General features: G+C 36.0%; 1 protein-coding gene across 2 annotated transcripts; it reads left to right on the top strand.

The window, feature by feature from the left end:
* The first annotated feature begins 4,331 nt into the window (after positions 1–4,331).
* On the top strand, positions 4,332–15,412 carry LOC146160536 (NACHT, LRR and PYD domains-containing protein 3-like). Of its 2 annotated transcripts, XM_083384540.1 has the most exons (8): positions 4,332–4,579; positions 8,488–8,548; positions 11,334–13,075; positions 13,233–13,394; positions 13,460–13,621; positions 13,871–14,035; positions 14,356–14,520; positions 14,961–15,412. In XM_083384540.1, exons 1-8 carry the CDS (start codon positions 4,520–4,522, stop codon positions 14,991–14,993), a joined length of 2,550 nt encoding a protein of 849 aa, XP_083240666.1. In that variant the 5' UTR covers positions 4,332–4,519; the 3' UTR covers positions 14,994–15,412. The 2 variants fall into 2 exon arrangements, with proteins under 2 accessions (XP_083240666.1, XP_083240667.1); XM_083384541.1 differs by lacking the exon at positions 14,961–15,412 and having other exon boundaries at positions 14,340–14,498.
* The last annotated feature ends 1,933 nt before the right edge of the window (positions 15,413–17,345 follow it).

Here is a 17,345-nt window from a genome sequence, read left to right as displayed (position 1 = left end):
TTGTTGATTATAGGCCTAGTTACATTATTAAATAAATTAACCGGTGTTTTAATCCAGGGGTGGCAAGAAAGCCTAATTTTTTATGTGTTGACCGGTTTGAAAGTCGCAGTACGTCCTATATGGAACTTTTCAAAATGGGTTTTTGCGAACTTGTAGGTTACATTTGCCTTTTGTTTTACGTCTTTATAATGGACCAGTAAACATAACATAAAAAGTACGACCCTAGGCCTACATAAATTACTATTTTTGCCACTTCAAGGTAAATGAACGATGAAATATATAGCGCTTTGGGAAAGTATTGTTTTACAGGATTTCACTGTGACTAAAGGTTAACGCCCTGGACCTTTCCATCGTGCAATTCTATCCAAATATATCTAGTTAAAAAACATTCTACGCTTATAAATGCAGTATTCTGTTTTGTCAAATACGCAATTATATTTCGCGCTTCGCGCGCACCATTTTGCCAGCAGTCTCATTATCACATTACTTTTTGACGATGCTTTCTGTCGTCATCTTTAAACATTTCATGCCCCGACCTTACGAAAATCGTTGATCGCTTCTAGCACGAATGTCGCATATATAGCCTACTTTATGTGGACCGCCAAGTATATCAAAGAAATATTGTGGCCCGCGATGCTGTCAACCTTGGACCACCCTGGTATAGTTATTGCAAAGCTTACTCTTGTACTCACCAAGGTATTTTTTTATTCGATTCTGTTTGTATTGAGCCAGGCGAATGTCATTACATGCATAAAAACGTTCGTTTTATGCACTCAAGATCAGAAAATCCAGCTATGCAAAGATAGTTACAGTTGAGAATTAAACCTACATTACTTCTTGCTGAGTAGTGAGTACGAATATCAAATAGACACAACACTGAATCCATCACTTATGTTATCATGTGACAGCTTCGTTGCAGTAGTGAAAGTGGAAGTCTGTTTTATAACGCCTGACGGCTTTACTCCGATCGAAGGTTTGTACTTTTCTGCGATAAACTACCCATAAAACTCCTAGCAATATTTCTAGAAAGTTTAACTGGCGAGTAGTGATCTGCAAGTAAAATCCTAAGGTATTCTACAATGTTAGGTTTCAAATCTACAGTTACGAATCCAGAATATCGAATACTAAAAAGTTTTCAAATAATTGTTTAACTTTTATTTTAATGGGGATTGACAAAACAGCAATTAACTGCTAATCTAATTGCTAACATATGTGTATTGTATATGAAAAATTGAATTACAACAAATGATTAACTGTCTAAATAACTGCCACTTAAATAAGTTGTTTAAGTTATAGTACATAACTACACGAAAAACTAAACAAGAACATAAAACATGATAAAAACATCAGGTTGTTGCCAAAACCTATTTTTTGCCTATGTAGTTGAGTGCAATGAAAACAATGTTGTGTTTCAGTTACTTCATTACAAATGTGATGTGTTAATTAGGCAGTTAAACAATATGCTGCAAGGAATATAAATTTACTTCCATTGATGCGTTACTATTACTGGACAATTAGACTGCGCATAACCTCGGTGAATATTGGCCCAAAGTTGACGTTGAGTTACCCTGTAGCGAATTTTCCGCGTTTTACCATGGAATGTTGTTTTTCCAACTTAACGCCCTTTAAGGAAATCGCTGTACCTGGCATTACACGTTGCTCGCCCAACAGTATTTGACGGGAACCTAATGATAAGGCGAAAATAAATTATATGTGTTTTTGCACATTGTTTTAAATCAAATAAACGCAAACTATTTGACCCTTTGCGCGATCCCTCCCTAAACAACACCCAACTTAATTGTTGCCTAAACAGGCAGGGTGGCTAATCAGTAAGTCGATATCCAAATACACATAAAGAACTCTCCGTGTAACTCTTTGTTATTATACAGTGTACCATAATATGTAGCATTATTTTGTTTTGCAGTAAACAATTAAGGACAGGGTTTTGTTTCAGTTGAGCTGTGTTGCTGTTATTGTTTAAATATATAGTCAAGGGGTTTAACGTCAGACTTTTGTTGTTTTGAATCAACAAAACGTTTTTTTTTCAATTTTCCATATTGTTTAAGTGCGATGCAGAGTTTAAAGTTTGACGACCGACCAAACATTCAGAACAGCTGAATGTTTTTCTCAAATATTGATGGAAAAAAAATATGCATAAATTAAACCTAATGTCAAAGGTTTTTAACTTATTGAACTTGTAAAATGTCAGCCGCAATGGTTAAAATCAACAGGGTCTGCCAGATTCGAAGCAGTTCTGCCTTATATCGCACCCTCGAAAATAACAGTTTTGGCAACTTGAACGATTAAAAGGCGTTTTATCGCTTTGCGCGACAGCATTTTTATAATGTAGCTTTTGCATTGAAAATTACACTTCCGTAACCTTAACCTTTAACTAAATATAATAATTGTGTGTTTTTTAAGGATACTTTTGACGTCAGGTTAAGATGTGACTTTTTGACGTTAATTTGAACGTAACTTTGTGACGACACGTTATCCCTATTCCAGGCGTTAGCGCAAATATTGTTTAAAACAATGTTTCCCCAGGGTTTGTTTTGTTCTGAACAGGTTTTTAACATTTAAAAACTATATAGCTGCGTTGGTGGTTGGTTGGCAAATAATAGTACAGATAGCGTTAAGCAGAAAAAAGTAAGCGCTGTGTGGCCCTGTTGGCCTTTTCTGATATAAATAGGAACGACTGCCGGAGACCCGGTTTGCGACACTTGATAAAACTCATATGTTGGGATATCCGATAATATCGGATTGAAGCCGATACCCGATGTCAGGTGGTAGGAGCAGTACTCGTCCGATACTAAGGTACGATCGACGAACGTGATATAGAAATTTTAAGATTTGCGGTAAAAGCAGTGATTTATACCCTAAAAGATAGTTTTAAAATATAGTATAGGTATATAACAACTGAATGCAACTAAATTTCTTCACGCTAAATCAAATGTTTACCTAACAACCTAGTAAACCACCCTTGAACGTTTCAATTTCATCTAATTTGCTTGTGTTAGTAATGATGACAAATTATTATCGGATTGTATCGCGATAGTTTTCGTCCAAAATATCCAGTATCGGTATCGAAATAAAATGCCAACTATCGGACATCCCTACTCAGTACTTATATGTAACACCATTTATACAAAATGAATTCTCCGTAACAACATTTTCCCCAACTAAAATAATCCAGAGAAAAAATAGATGCCTTTTTTAATCTACGTTAAAATCATTTTGATTTTTTTTAAATGAAGGAAATTATTTGTTTTATTGAAGTTACTTGACGAGTCCACAACATGATAAGATTTAAAATTAGCTGAATAAGGCCTAAACTTGTCAGGATAAGTCATACAATTATGAAGCAACGCTCGAATTGTATATGATTGTGATCTGGTTTACTAAACCAAGTTGAGAGGTCGCGTAGGTTTTCGAAAATAAATGGGGGAAGGCAGGAAATCTCTGTTTTAAGGTCATACGTTATTAGACTTTTATTAGACGAATCATCGATATGTGCGGTCAGGCAAGCCCTATAGTTTCAACTAGGCGCTGATCCAGGATTTTTCTTTGTGGTGGTCCAGAAATTTTTCAGAGATAACGTCACTAATTTACGTCATAACATGACGTAATAAAAAAACCCAATAAAACCGCAATTCCCAAGAAAACTTGTGCGCTATTTACTCTGATTTAAACCATTTCTAATATGATTTACTTTCCCCTGAAAATGTGGGAGCTTGATCTAATTTAAAGTTAAGCCGCGTGGCAAAGCTTTCTACCGTGTAAAATACCACAATATTTGGCATCTCTTAATTAAGACATAAAATCAGTATTATATACTAAGGTTTTAAAAAAGATTATTCAGTATTTTAGCAAATTTAAACAATGCGATTTTGCAACAGATTTGTTGATGAATCGCTAGTGACTGCATTTTTAATCTTTTTTTAAATAAACAAAATGCTTTGCAGTGTTTCTTTAGTCTAGCAAAAGTGAAATTTTTTTTAAGCTGGAATAAATGATGAGAAAATCGAGGCGAAGGGGCTCCTAACCATTGCTTACTGCAGAAGGAATATTTTCTTCACTGCTAAATAAGGGGTTTGGCGCAGTTAGTAATAGAAGCGAGATGAGAACAAAAATCGTTTGATTTTGTTCATAATTTTTTTTCGCGCAGTTATACTTACAAATGCCTTCCTAATAAAACGTAGGTCAATAAATAGCCGAGGTGAAGCAACTGGGTTTTCGCAGAAAACGGGGGTAAATTGGCTCGAGTGAATAAATTGTCAATACAGATCGCTGCAAAAATTCAAGATGAAAAAACTTTTAAGCTTTGGCTGTTTCGAAAAAAAAAATCGAAAATTTGTTTGTATGCGTCTCTGGTGAATCATTTTATTTTGTTATTTTCTTTATTGAAGAGTAACATATTTTTTGTTATTAGTATGTATTCTTTATTATAGAGTATATAATTGTAAACATCCCATTTTGGTTGTAACCATACAAGTGGCATCCTTTAATAAAACCGGCTAGCATGGAGCAGGATCAACAACACGCAACGACATCTGGTAGCGACAACACGCAACCCCATTGGGTTAGTAGCCCTGTCAACAGCCAAAGGCAACATTTTTTGTTTTTTAGGCTACTAAATCTATAGGTAAAAAATGCCTTAACTTTATACTAACTGCAAGGAGGTTTTATAGGAAAAAATGCTTTATATATGGCGACAATTATGCAATTAACGTATAGGCATTTAGAATGTCCACATCTGGAAACGCCACTGTTAAAAAGTCATTTAAAAATTACTTAAATCCCGGTCAAGTCATTTGCAAAATAACTTAAAATGGCAAACAGGCTACATTCTGACAAATATTTAGCCAAGCAAACACAAAAAACAAAACAAATAGCAAGTTGATATCTATAACAGGGATGGCGAACCACTCACCCGTGGATCACGAAGTAACGCATTCGGCCTACAGATTTTTTGTGACCCACTTATGTCTCTATAAATTACGAAATGGAATCAAACATTTTAGTAAACAATAAAGGTTTACCAAATCGTTATTGTAAGTTACTTCTGTTTAAACCAGGGGTTCCGAAACTGGGGGTCGTGCAAAAGTTTAAGATTCGCGAGTATACCTATACCAAGGATCGGTGACCTTTTTCTGTTTGCAGGCCAAAACAAAACTCAAAAAGGTCTCTGCGGGCCGCACAAAATGCTAACTCCGAATTGTGTTATTAAAATGTTAGAACAACTTTTAATCAGGCGGGCCTGAGATATTTTTTTGCACTTAAAAACGTGTTTAATTATATTTAAGAAGGCAGTAAATTGTTGGCGCAAAGCGCAAAAAAAGCGTTTGTTTGGTTTAAAATTCTAGTTCACGCGTCGACATCCATACTATATATAAAAAGTGTAATAAAAGTACATTGAGGAAACGGGATAACCGTTTTAGTTAGTCTAGTTCCGTGTTTATTAAGTTTTTGTGTCCGGGAGCACATGGCGAGCAAAGCGAGTGCGTTTTTGTTTGTTTAAAAGACAGCCTTAAAAGGTAAACGAACCGGACGTACAAAGAACATTCGCGCGAAGCGCTAAAAATTTTCCCACTTACGTAGTTAAAATAGTCATAAAGTCGGCGGGAAAAATTGGTCGCAAACCACGTCGCATCGGCAAAAAAATACTTTTGTATTACACCATGTCCCTTTATTACCAGGCCATTTCGCCATCTCCTTAAATGTGTTTAAACTAAAATTCTAGTTGTGATGATGTGAACTACTCGAAAGATAACTTTGTGTTTCCTAACATTATTTGTTTTAGGCGTCCCGTTTTAGGCGTCCACGTAAAATTATGACGTCATTCCCAAAAATGTATACATTATGCCACAAAAATTTTTCGTTGTCCCAGTAAGAAAACTATTCTACTTTCACTCCTATTGCAAACCACCAGGAAAGATTGCGTTTTGGGCAAAATGTACAAAAAGTGAGCACACTTTCATGAGATGTGCACATTTAAAAAATGCACCGATAAATTATTTCAGAATGTACGCCTGCGTGCATGCCAGGATGTCTAAAAATTTGCAGGGTGCACAGTTTTTGAGCACATCATGCAAAATTCTCCCTTCCCTGTCTCAAGTAGAGTAAAAATTTTCTAAAGCCCTGGTAAAATCTGTACTAAAAATATTTTTGCTAAGTGCATTTGATCGAATATAAAATTGTTGTAGCTTGTTACTTTTTTGGTTCGTGTGCGAATCCTAAGTTGAACATATTAGGGGAGTTGGTGATAGTTCTAGGTGGGGCTTGGGGTTAGATAAGAGGTTCTATAGGCATTATTTTGGCAATTTAGGTCTGATTTCAATTTCGTCATTATTACCACTATTATGTAGTCCTATTTTCTCCTTTTTTCTAACTGTCTTTCATTCCGAAGTTGCTGTTGTTCTTATTGTGGTTTCGAAGCTAGTATAGAGTCCCTTTAAAGATATGCAACTATAAAGCCTATATAACAAAAAATCGCAAGCAATTTTAAAGAAATACCGGTACACCTCAAAAATTTAGCGCTCGCTTCGCTCGCAATGTGCGCCGCGACTTTTCAAAGGTCTCTTGGTGCGCCAACAAGTTAAAAAGGTTAAGAAACATTGATTTAATGCATGACCCACTTATGCATTTTTTTAAGGATTAAGCTCTCGTTGGTGACCAGCGCATTAAAAACGTTCGCCATCCCTGATCTATAACATGTTTATTTGGACTGAATAGTCCATTTTTACGAAAAAGCATTCTATTAAAGCAAATTAAGATACTTTAAATCATTCGTGTAAATGACTTAAGTCTAAGTTACATTATTTGTCAAAATGACTCAAGTCAAGACATTTTACCTAAAAGACTTAATTTAAGTCAAGTCATTTGAATACAGTGATTCAAGTGCACTTAAGTCGAGTCGAGTCATTGATTTATGTCAGTATGGTCCAACTGCAGGCCCGAGGGCCAAAGTTGGCCCGCGAGCCCCGCTTTTTTGGCCCGCGAACTGATAGTCAGCTTTGCTTCAATCTAACAATATCACTTAAAAATTTTCATTGTAATTAACAAAATAACTACGTAAATGATCCTTTGTACCGTAGCTGAACAAAGGTGTACATTTCATAAAGTTAGTATGTATGCCATAGGCCAGCGGTTCTTAACCTGGTGATCTCTGGTGATCTTTTGAAACAAGATAACGTACTGTTTAAATCAATGTATCGAGCACGAGCAATTTGTTGTGTGGCCAATGCTAAAAGCCTCACGAATTTACAGTTTAGCGCCAATTCAACCGATTGAAATTAAAAATTAAAAAACACTGCCATAGGCTATGTTTAATTTGCCAGCAATAAGCCTAGGAATCGCTATTTAAAAACATTGTCCCGCAAGATAAAAAAATTGTTTTTGGCCCGCGATGAAAATAAGTTGGACCACGCTGATTTATGTCATTACGACGCACGTGAAAACTTAAGCCAACAAGCTCAACACATTAATTTGGTTACTTGACGATACAATGTATGACGTTGAAATGACTGCAAAGTTTATAATCATTAGAAATAAAATAACTACATTCAGACTTGACAATATATGCTGGGCTTCATGCTAGTTAAAGAGACCTGGAATGAAAAAGTACACTTGAAATGCACCGAATGTTGGAATGTGCACCGAGTGTGCTCGAATATATGCGTATATTCTAAAAGCTGAACATATGTTTTTGCATCATATTTAACATTCTCTTTCGACTTATAACTCATTTATCCCGCTGTTATTTAAAAATTAGGCAACCCTTGGCTACCGTACAAGACCTGTAAAAAGAAACTTGTTTGTTTTCTTTTTTAGCAAGTATTTTAAAATAAATACCGGTCTGACAAAACAAATTAGAGCTCTGGAGCATAATGGTTGGACGTTGTAGTAAGATATAATAAGAATATCAAAGCCCGTACAGAGGTAGTTTCATTATGAACGTTTCGAATAACTTTTTATTCATTTTTTGAAATAAATAAAGAGTTATTCGAAACGTTCAAAAATACCTACTTCTGTATGGGCTTTGGAATTAGGGCTCGTTTCGTTCGCCAGGTGCGTCACCAGGCTTTTGGAGGTCCACAGGTGCGCCGTGAGTTAAAAATGATGAAGAAACATGGGCTTAAATAAAAACTTTTCAGGTTCATTTACGGTTTGAAATTAGTCCAAAACCAGTTCATAAAATTTTATGTCATAAAATATGACTTTTTGTTTTTAATTCAAAATGTAAAGATCGAACCAATATAATACCTTAATTAATAGTAGATGTTTTTCAAGCAGCTAATGTCTTGTAAATGTCCTGTAAACATTAAATTGATAGTTTGTGGATGATCAAGGTAGTGATATTATGCTCACGACACATTGGACATATTAATTGTTTTCTATTGCCCAAGCCTTTTTGTCTTTTTTATGTTTATGTTGGCCATTACGAAAACGTGTATTAACGTCTTTGCATAACCGTTGTAAACATTGCAGGTCTTCGTAGCCGGAGACCAAATTATTCATCAACCCCCTCAAATCGCCTCTCATACTGACCGTAAGTATCAAGATAGAATATAATTAATTTGTGTTAATCTGCTGAAGGCCAGGCGGATCACGGAATTTTGCTGGGGAGGAAGCCATAACAGGCAAATAATCTTAAGAAATCTAATTTTCTCGATCAAACTTGTCAGGGCCGGATTAACCAATAGGCTAATAAGCCTATAGCCTAAGGCCCTGGAAAAATTCAGCCCTCAATTTTTGGACACAGGCATAAATCTTTAGCTCGGTCGTAGTTTGCAAAACCCAACAACACAATCGTCTTTAATTCGAATTTAAATTCATTCGAATTAAGGAAGTTAAATTTTTTAGTTGGAATACAATCGTCTTAGTTTATAAAATTTGCCTGTTAACTTAAATTTGTGATTTTAATTATGAACGTTCTTGTAACGTATTGTAACTCCTTTTTCTGACACGTCCTTTGATTTACTCGCAAGTAGGGATGTTCAAAGTAGAATATTGTATCCTTTTATTATAATGACTGATTTGTTAAATGATTAGAAAGTAGGTGCATTTATTCAACTTTTCTCTTTCTCATTTTGAGTTAAATGCCGTGGTATGTTGAAGGGTAGATTAAACTTCACGTTACGACCTCTAAATCTTATTTTACGATGCAAATAAAATCTGCAGATGCAAAAACTTCATACCCACTGGTTCCTGATCTCCCCCCTATACTATGAGTCTATGACACTTAATTACATTTATTACATATTTTTATATTATGTTTATGTTATTTTGCAGTAAATGATTTTAAGTTTTTATGTATGTATTTTTACTACTTTTTGTAGCTTCCTTTGTAAAAATTAGGCCCTTTCTGGTAAATAGCCTTAGGCCTACATTACCCTTAATCCGGCCCTGAAACTTGTTCACAAATGTGCAACTGAAATTGAAATTAAATACATTCAAAATGAGGACAGTAAATAGATAAACGCGAATCATTTAAATTAACCAACGTTCTATAAAGACATTTATTAGTATGCTTTTTTTAGCAAAATAATGTACTTGTAAGGGCTTTAACGTCTTTGTTCATTGACCCAGCAGCAGTGTTCCATCTAAGCAAATAATTTTTTAGTGAGCAAGAATACTTTAAGGCTGAGTTAGCAGGGTCCCGGGGCAGATCAATGTTTTTGTATAAGGGTGAGACCTTTTCGCCCATGGAGACAAAGAAAATGTGTAATAAAAATGCTTTTTGTAAGCCACCTTAAGTTTATTGGAAAAATTTGTAATTTTAATGGGGCGGTTATGCTCCGGATATTGTGTTCATGGGCGATAAAATCCAGATATGCCAAAAAGATCCTCCAAAAATGTATTCCGATTTCATGATCCCGAATGGTTGTCAAACACTCCACTCACTATGCTGTGTTCAGCTAAACTCATTTTTCCCTTTTAGCTTGGTTTTCCTGCTGTGTAGACATTTAATTTTATGTGAGATAAAAACAATACACATCCATGAATGATGAAAACCGATTATATAAAGTAATTTAAGGGGACTTATTACGAAAAAGGGCCAATGCTCAATACTATTATGGCAAAAAATGTAAAGATTTTTTAGTTTTAATTTAAGAGTAATGTAAATGTGCAAACGACAAAATTTACTGCGCGAATTGTCTGGTGTAGCCTATAGCAGCTGTATGGAACAGAAACCACGTGGAAATTTCGAGCGAGATACGTCAAAAAGCATTTATAGTGCGTTGTTAAACTTGAAGGTAACTAAACTTTAAGTAAGACTACAGCACATAATGACGTACGGTAATTGGGTATCGGATCAGATCGCGATATTTGTCGTCCAAAATATAGGCATAGGAATAGAATATCAAGTATCCGGAATGCCTAATAACGCATATAGTTTATGTAATTAAAAAATATAGCTTGGGTGCAATGGCGTCGTGCCTTCCTAGATCCAACCCTGCTGAAGGCACAAACACTACAAAATACACGTCATTTAAAATCGTAACTGCGAAGCGTCAAATATTTAGGAAAAATAGAATTACCATACGTCACATACCGGTACTTTTATAACATTTTGAACATTTTACTATTTATGAGTTTAAATTATTTGGATTCACTTAAAGTATAACTTTACCAAGGTGACCAATTTTGATTAGGCTAAGAACTAATCTAAATAACTTTCGGGGATTTACTACTTAGCTATTCAAGGGCAAAAGAACCCATTAAGTAGGCTGCTCCATTGGGAAGTTTGGTATGTAAAGATGTAGTGAAAATATAAAAGAGTAAATTAAAATCAGCATTTTGGAGATGTTTGTTGTAGTGCAGAAGCTTTGCGAACAAGTGAAAGGTGGTAAGGCAAGCCCTAAACTTGTACGCGTTTAAATTAGGCTAATGCTTAAGACTTATGAGTTTAAAACGGGGACCACATATTTTTGTACATATAGGCAACTGACCAATTATTGTTCATGAGAAAAAGTTTTTGCTTTTTTGCTTATACTGTAGTTAACTGTATGCAATGTTGCTCTTAAATTTGGTTACTTTTGTACAAAGACGAAATTAAAACAATTGTTATTTTTGCCAAATTTTTCATTTCTTATTAGTAATTAACACTCAGAGCATGATATCCTTAATTTATGTTTGACAACGAATCAAAAATTGAGATGTGCGCAAATCTCTGATTTTGGTATAGACTGGTGTTAATTTATACGGGTCTTCAGGGTGCGTTGCGTCCGGCTAATTGAAGTCTTTTCAGAAAAAAAAACACTTTCTTGCAAACTTGAGATTACCTTTTTTAGTTTCGAATATGTTAATTAACTTTATTTATTTATTTATAGCTTCGAGGACTAAAACGCTTGTTGGAAGAGTCATTGATCTACTGCGAAAAAAAGCACAGGAAATCATATTCATGCAAAGGAACCGACCGGTTGATTTGCAGATCATCGAGCTTCGACAGGAAGCAAATGAAGGTTTTGGAGAAGATGGAATGTTTAACAGGCTTCCAACAAGAGCGATCGATAACTTCGATATCGACAAAGAAAATCTTTTTCAAGAGGCAGAGATTAAGGTTAGCGAAGAAGCAGAACGGGAGTTTAGAGAAGAATGTGCTCGAAACACGCACGTGGCGAGATACAAGAACATCGTCGGCGTTGTCGGTTCAGCCGGGATGGGTAAAACAACGCTGTCGAAAATGATTCTTGAGCTGCAACATAATTTGTTTTCCACTGAGCAAGACTACTTCATATTCTACATCCCGTGTAGAAATGTCGACTTCAATGAAGAAATGACGGTGTTTAAGTTTCTGACGCAATATTGCCTTCCGGAATGGGAATATTCAGACGAAGAAGACAAAGAGATTTTAAAAAAGATTGCAGAATCTTCTCATGTATTTATCATTATTGACGGGTTAGATGAGGCAAGAGATGTTAATCTCACTTCGACCTTCACAGTGGCAAATCTTTTTGGCAAATACAAAGCTGTCAAAATTCTTGCCAATCTTATATCAGGTAGGCTGCTTGCAAATGCAAAGAAGCTCGCAACCTCGCGTCCAGGTACGTACAACAGCCTCCACCGCGAGTCCAAACCACATTACGGAGTAAAATTAATTGGTTTTACAGAAGAATCACAAAATAACCTTTTAATGCAGATATGCGACGACCAGGTAGAGTTCCAGAGAGTCCGTGAAAAGTTGGATGCCAACCCAATGATTAGCGCACTTTGTTCCATTCCCATGTTCCAAGTTATGGTGATCCATTGTGTGCAAAGAAGCAGTCTTGAGATTAGCCAGGTGATCACTGTTACCATGGTATTCACTTTTACCCTAATCGACTGCGTCCGTTCGGAAAGTCTTCGCGACGCAGAAGATGTCAGTGAGTTGCATAAGTTGTGCCTAATGGCATTTAAAGGATTTCTGCAGGAACGTATCTATTTCTACAAGAGGGATCTCGATGAAAGTGGAATCAACGAACATGCGGTGGAAATCTTCCTACAAACTTCTGTACACCTCACAAATGTCAGAGTTCACGTATTTCAAGGAGACAAGGAGTTCTACTTTTCACATCTCACCTGGCAGGAATTCATGTCTGCCGCTTATTTGATGTACTTTTCAAGCTTGGATGAATTTAACGCCGTGACAGAGGAGCTGGCAACCGACCGATGGGAAGTGGTTGTCAGATTTATGTTTGGCCTTAGTTATCGCCTTGTCATCGACAAATTAAGTCCACTTTTTTATCCAAACCAGATTTGTAAGAAGGACGTCCAGAAAAAGTTGGAAATTCTTACTGACGTCTTTAAAGAAATATTTGAAGAGCCTCTATCTTTAAAGAAAATCTTTCGTCTTTGTTGTTTTGCTCAGGAGTCAAACGATCAGAAGGCTCTGCTCATGGTCGAAGGTAAGCTACCGGAAAAGATCAAGTTCGATGACGTGGTTTCCGCAAGCGAAATTGCCGCATTTTGCTTTGTACTGCGAAAATGCCGTCGGCGTCGATTCACTTTAGACTTTAACGTTTTCTCACCTTCATTTCCCGGTAACGGCCTTTTCGTCCTATTGAAAACAGTCAATGATCTATCCTTCCACAGGGTAAGTTTCTTCGCTTTTGTTGTTGTGTGTCTCTTCCATAGTTTCGTCCTAAAGTTAGCTGTTGGAAAAATATTGTCCTTTACAATATTTGTTTTACGAGCTTTTTTTAACAGTAATATAAAGTTGAAATCCTAACCCTGAATTTTTATTAAATAAGGTTGAAGTGATTCGAGTTCAACAGACGAAAATCGGCCTTAACGAAGCACAACAAATGGCCAAGCAGGTTCCAAATATTACCGATTTCAGGATTTGGCGTTGCAAGCTTGAACCTGGAGCTCTACAAATAATGCAAGAGGCGGTTGCGCGACGAACTCAGCCAGTGAGTTGTTAAAAAAACTTTTGTTTCTATATTATTCCCGATGTACTACTAATATCTATGAACAGCTATCAATTTATACCGTGAGTGGCAACAATCTAACATCGGAAGATGCCGACTCGTTGGCCAGATGTATGAAGAACGTTAACAAGCTGCGGGCGTGCAAATGCAACATTACTGGAGAAAAGCTAAAAGAATTCTCCCGCCAGATTATGATCCTTCCCGCGATGGTAATTAAAAAATGTAACCAACAGCAAAGTTTATAAATATTGTTTGCAAAAGAAGAGCAAATTAAGTTGTATTTTTTACCTTATTTGCATTCAAACAAACTTACCAATAAAAGCATAGCGAATTAAGCTAAACAATTGCAAGGTATTGATTTCTCTTAATATATTTTCTATCCATTTTCCATAGAATTTTTAATAGTGGACAAATTATACGTTTAACATTTATTGACACTTTTAATGTGACAAATGCAGGTCCGGGAAGTAAAACTAAATCGCAATCCGGTCGGTTCCTTGGGAGCGTCTCACTTGGCACAATGTCTTGACAAAATTCAAGAACTAAGGTTGTACGACTGCAGCATCGGAGAAGACGGAGCTGTTGCTCTTGCGGGTGCCCTTGCGGGACGGCGAGCTCCTCCGGTTAGTGTACATACCGCAACAGCTCTAATCATGTAGCTTACAAACGTTTATGTTGGTTAAATTGCCATGATTTTGGCGTTTTGCTTAATTACAATTGTAACGAATGGCCATGGAAAATATCAATAGACAAAATAGAAATGACTTTTTATTGTTTTAATATTTTTGCTTTTTCATCTTAGTAGTTTTGGTGAACTTTGTCCATAAATAATCTATTAATATCCTACTTGCGTTGTTGCAATATTGTTATGATAAAGGTATTCAGGATATAACATCATATATAATATTGTTCGACTCGTATTGGAAGTTAATTCTCTTTTCAGATGATCTTAATTGACCTGAGCAACAATGCTGAGATCGGGGACAGCGGCGCCATAGCCCTGGCTGCGCATTTGGCTAAGGTCGACGTGCTTATGATTCACGAATGCGGAATCACTCACGTCGGAAAAGAAGCGTTAGAAATGGCTGTCAGAGACAACGATCCCCTTGTATGTTTATCTTTATCTAAGACAGAGGTCACCATTGTACGGCCCGACCCGCCGGGATTATTTTATTTGCAGACGAGATATTTCCTTGCACGAAAGTACAGCCGAAATGTTGTCGTATGCAATACGAAACTGAATTAACAAAACAACATTTTTGACAGTAAAAAATGTATCACGGCTTACTACAGTTTTTTATTGCATAGTTGTCTATATTTCCTTACAAAAAAAAATTGTGTCCAAAAGTTATCCCGGGCCTTTAGGAAAAACGTTTGGTGACCCCTGCTTAATCTATCGAGGATCTAGGGAATTGTTTAAAACTATGGACTATACAAACTACACATACATAAAATTTATCCATCGACAGCGAATCTAATTTAAAAATATCTAAATTTTAAGAATTAAACAAAGCCTTTAGTTTTAGTAAATATTATGTTTTGTTTCAGATTCAAAAGGTTTTTGGATTGGACAACCAATGACAGAAATAAATATTGTTCTTTTTTTTGAAAGCTTTGTATTTTATAATATAAATATAATGTTGAACGTTGTTTTTGCTTCTCCTGCGGCCAGTGTTTATTAACTTTTGCCGAAACATGAAATGTTGCTTTTGTAATAAATTGCTCTGTGTTAAATGCTAGTTTGCAATTTTCTGCGAATCATTTATTTATGGATTTTCTATTTTAAGAAATGGTGCCTGATACGCTGGCTTATTTTTTAAAACTTAAGGTTCTGCTTGTCTAGATGTGGATCGTGTTTCGTCTCTGCGCAATCCCCCATATTTCACTTGTTATTTACGATATTGTGGCACAATACACTTCTTTAGTTTTAGCCATTTGGTGTTTATCTTGTGTGCATTCCTAGAAAAGGTAGGATATACACGACGTTTCCTCTTTTTCCCGGATTTTTTCACTCCCGGGAAACGGGATTGAAAAATGAAACTTCCCGGGAATCCCGGGATCCCGACAAAAAAAGTATACATAAAATTACGTTATTATGACGTTTGAATGTTTTTATTTTAGCTCCAAACATTTAATTAAGCTCATTTATGGGCGTTCTTTCACTTATGTACGTGGAAAGTTATGCAAAAAACAAAACAAAAAAATACCGCATACCACAACTCATATTGTTTGAGTGAGGGTTGGTCAAGTATTATTATATTTATTATTAATAATAACGCTTGACCAACCCTCACCCAAACGCTAACCCGCACCCTAACCCAAATAAAATGCGTTGTGGTATGCGGTATTTGAAGACTGTTTTTTTTTATTAATTTATACGTTCATTACTGAAGAAACGCCCATTTATGTTCTGTAGTATTGCTTCTGCAATCTTACAAGACCTTCTCGTATTAAAGTCAGGACCCTTATTTGTTTCTATTTAAAAAAAAAAGCGCATGCATTTTTATTGGTAGAATAAATTTAATGAAGTTTTTCCGCTGGTAAGCGCAAATAAAACAACTCAGGCAACGACGTTAACATGATTGGTACTATTTTTTTCTTTATATTAGTCAAAAACGGCAATATTTTTAAAATTTTGCTAGGTTGCCGAATAACCGGGATTTAAAAAAAAATTTCCGGGATTCGGAATTGTTAATTCGCGGGAAATCTCGGGAGTTTCCCGTCGAAACATTCCCGGAGAGGAACCCTAATATACACCACATGTGGAGGCAAGGGAGAAAGAGTATCATTGTTATTGATATCGGTGAAATGCACTTAAAATTATTGTGTAACGCCCAACGACGAAACATTGAACATGGATATATCCGAAACCGAATATCTCTTTGTAGGTTTTCCGGGTTTCCCAACCGAACCGCCCTTTTCCGCACTTCGACAAGTGGGGGAAAATTACGCATAAAAAGCAATGTGATAGCATAAATATCAACAGTAAAAGGTAAAAAGAGTAGAAACACCAACTATAGGTTAAAAGGGAGACCGTGCAGTAAGTGAAAACTAGTGAGAATTGGGCGAGGAAAGAATGTAAACAACTATAAACACTTTTACCGATAAGGCAAATCTGTATAGGCTACAACATTTACAATCTCAAATTGACCCATATTAGGTACTGCCTTAGTGCGCACCGCACTTTTACGTTAACCAACAGCACCACACACTTTTTATTTTTTAAATAACAGAATAAAATTCCCTAGAAATTGTAGTTTCGATCTACGCTGAATTTAGGAAAATATTAAAAAAAAAATTTAGCAGTAAAATTTTCCCTTCTGTGAAAACTGTGATATTACATATAAGGCCGGAAATCGCTTTAGCCTGGCAAATTGCGGTAAGCACGCTGACTGACTTACTGTATAGGCCTCATTAATTGCTGACAGCCGAATGCATAATATTGTCCACAACAAAAGAGGTAGGCCTACAACCTACAAACTCTTTGAAACAACGCCAAAAACTTCCAAAAGGATATTATTTTTTGGTATTAAGCAGTCTAGGAAAGACGTCTATTTAGTGAAATTGAAATGCCGACTGTGGGTCTTCCTCTTCCACATGGACCAGCACTATAGGCTTAGCAATAACTCAGACAGGCAGGTGAGAGTCGTAAACTTTCAGACCAAAATTAAAACCCATTACATGTGGTTTATTTGTAACTGCAAAAACCGTAAGGTTACCTTTTAAATATATATTGCTGTGTGATTTGTATTTACGTTTGCTCTGTGATTGCCAAGCCATAGGGTATGTTGTGTGTACCGGTACCGGTACTGTGATAAAGAAAAAGATTTGCGCAAACCTTAAAAAAGATATTTTGCGTCATATAGGTGTAGCTGTAGCAGAACAATTTTTAATTTTGGTGTCTTGTAAATTATTTTATCTTTGTTTCTTAAC

Source organism: Ascidiella aspersa, chromosome 3 (genome assembly GCF_963924565.1).
Source record: "Ascidiella aspersa chromosome 3, kaAscAspe10.2, whole genome shotgun sequence".
In the NCBI taxonomy this organism is placed as follows: domain Eukaryota; kingdom Metazoa; phylum Chordata; class Ascidiacea; order Phlebobranchia; family Ascidiidae; genus Ascidiella; species Ascidiella aspersa.
This window is presented reverse-complemented; position numbering and strand designations above follow the sequence as displayed.

What these genes read in the sequence shown, in the direction of transcription:
- LOC146160536 (XM_083384540.1), top strand. Translation starts at nt 4,520, where the DNA reads ATGGAGCAGGATCAACAACACGCAACGACATCTGGTAGCGACAACACG. An exon ending in ACAACACGCAACCCCATTGG is followed by an intron (nt 4,580 to 8,487) that starts GTTAGTAGCCCT and finishes TAAACATTGCAG; the next exon opens with GTCTTCGTAGCCGGAGACCA. An exon ending in TCAGAGACAACGATCCCCTT is followed by an intron (nt 14,521 to 14,960) that starts GTATGTTTATCT and finishes GTTTTGTTTCAG; the next exon opens with ATTCAAAAGGTTTTTGGATT.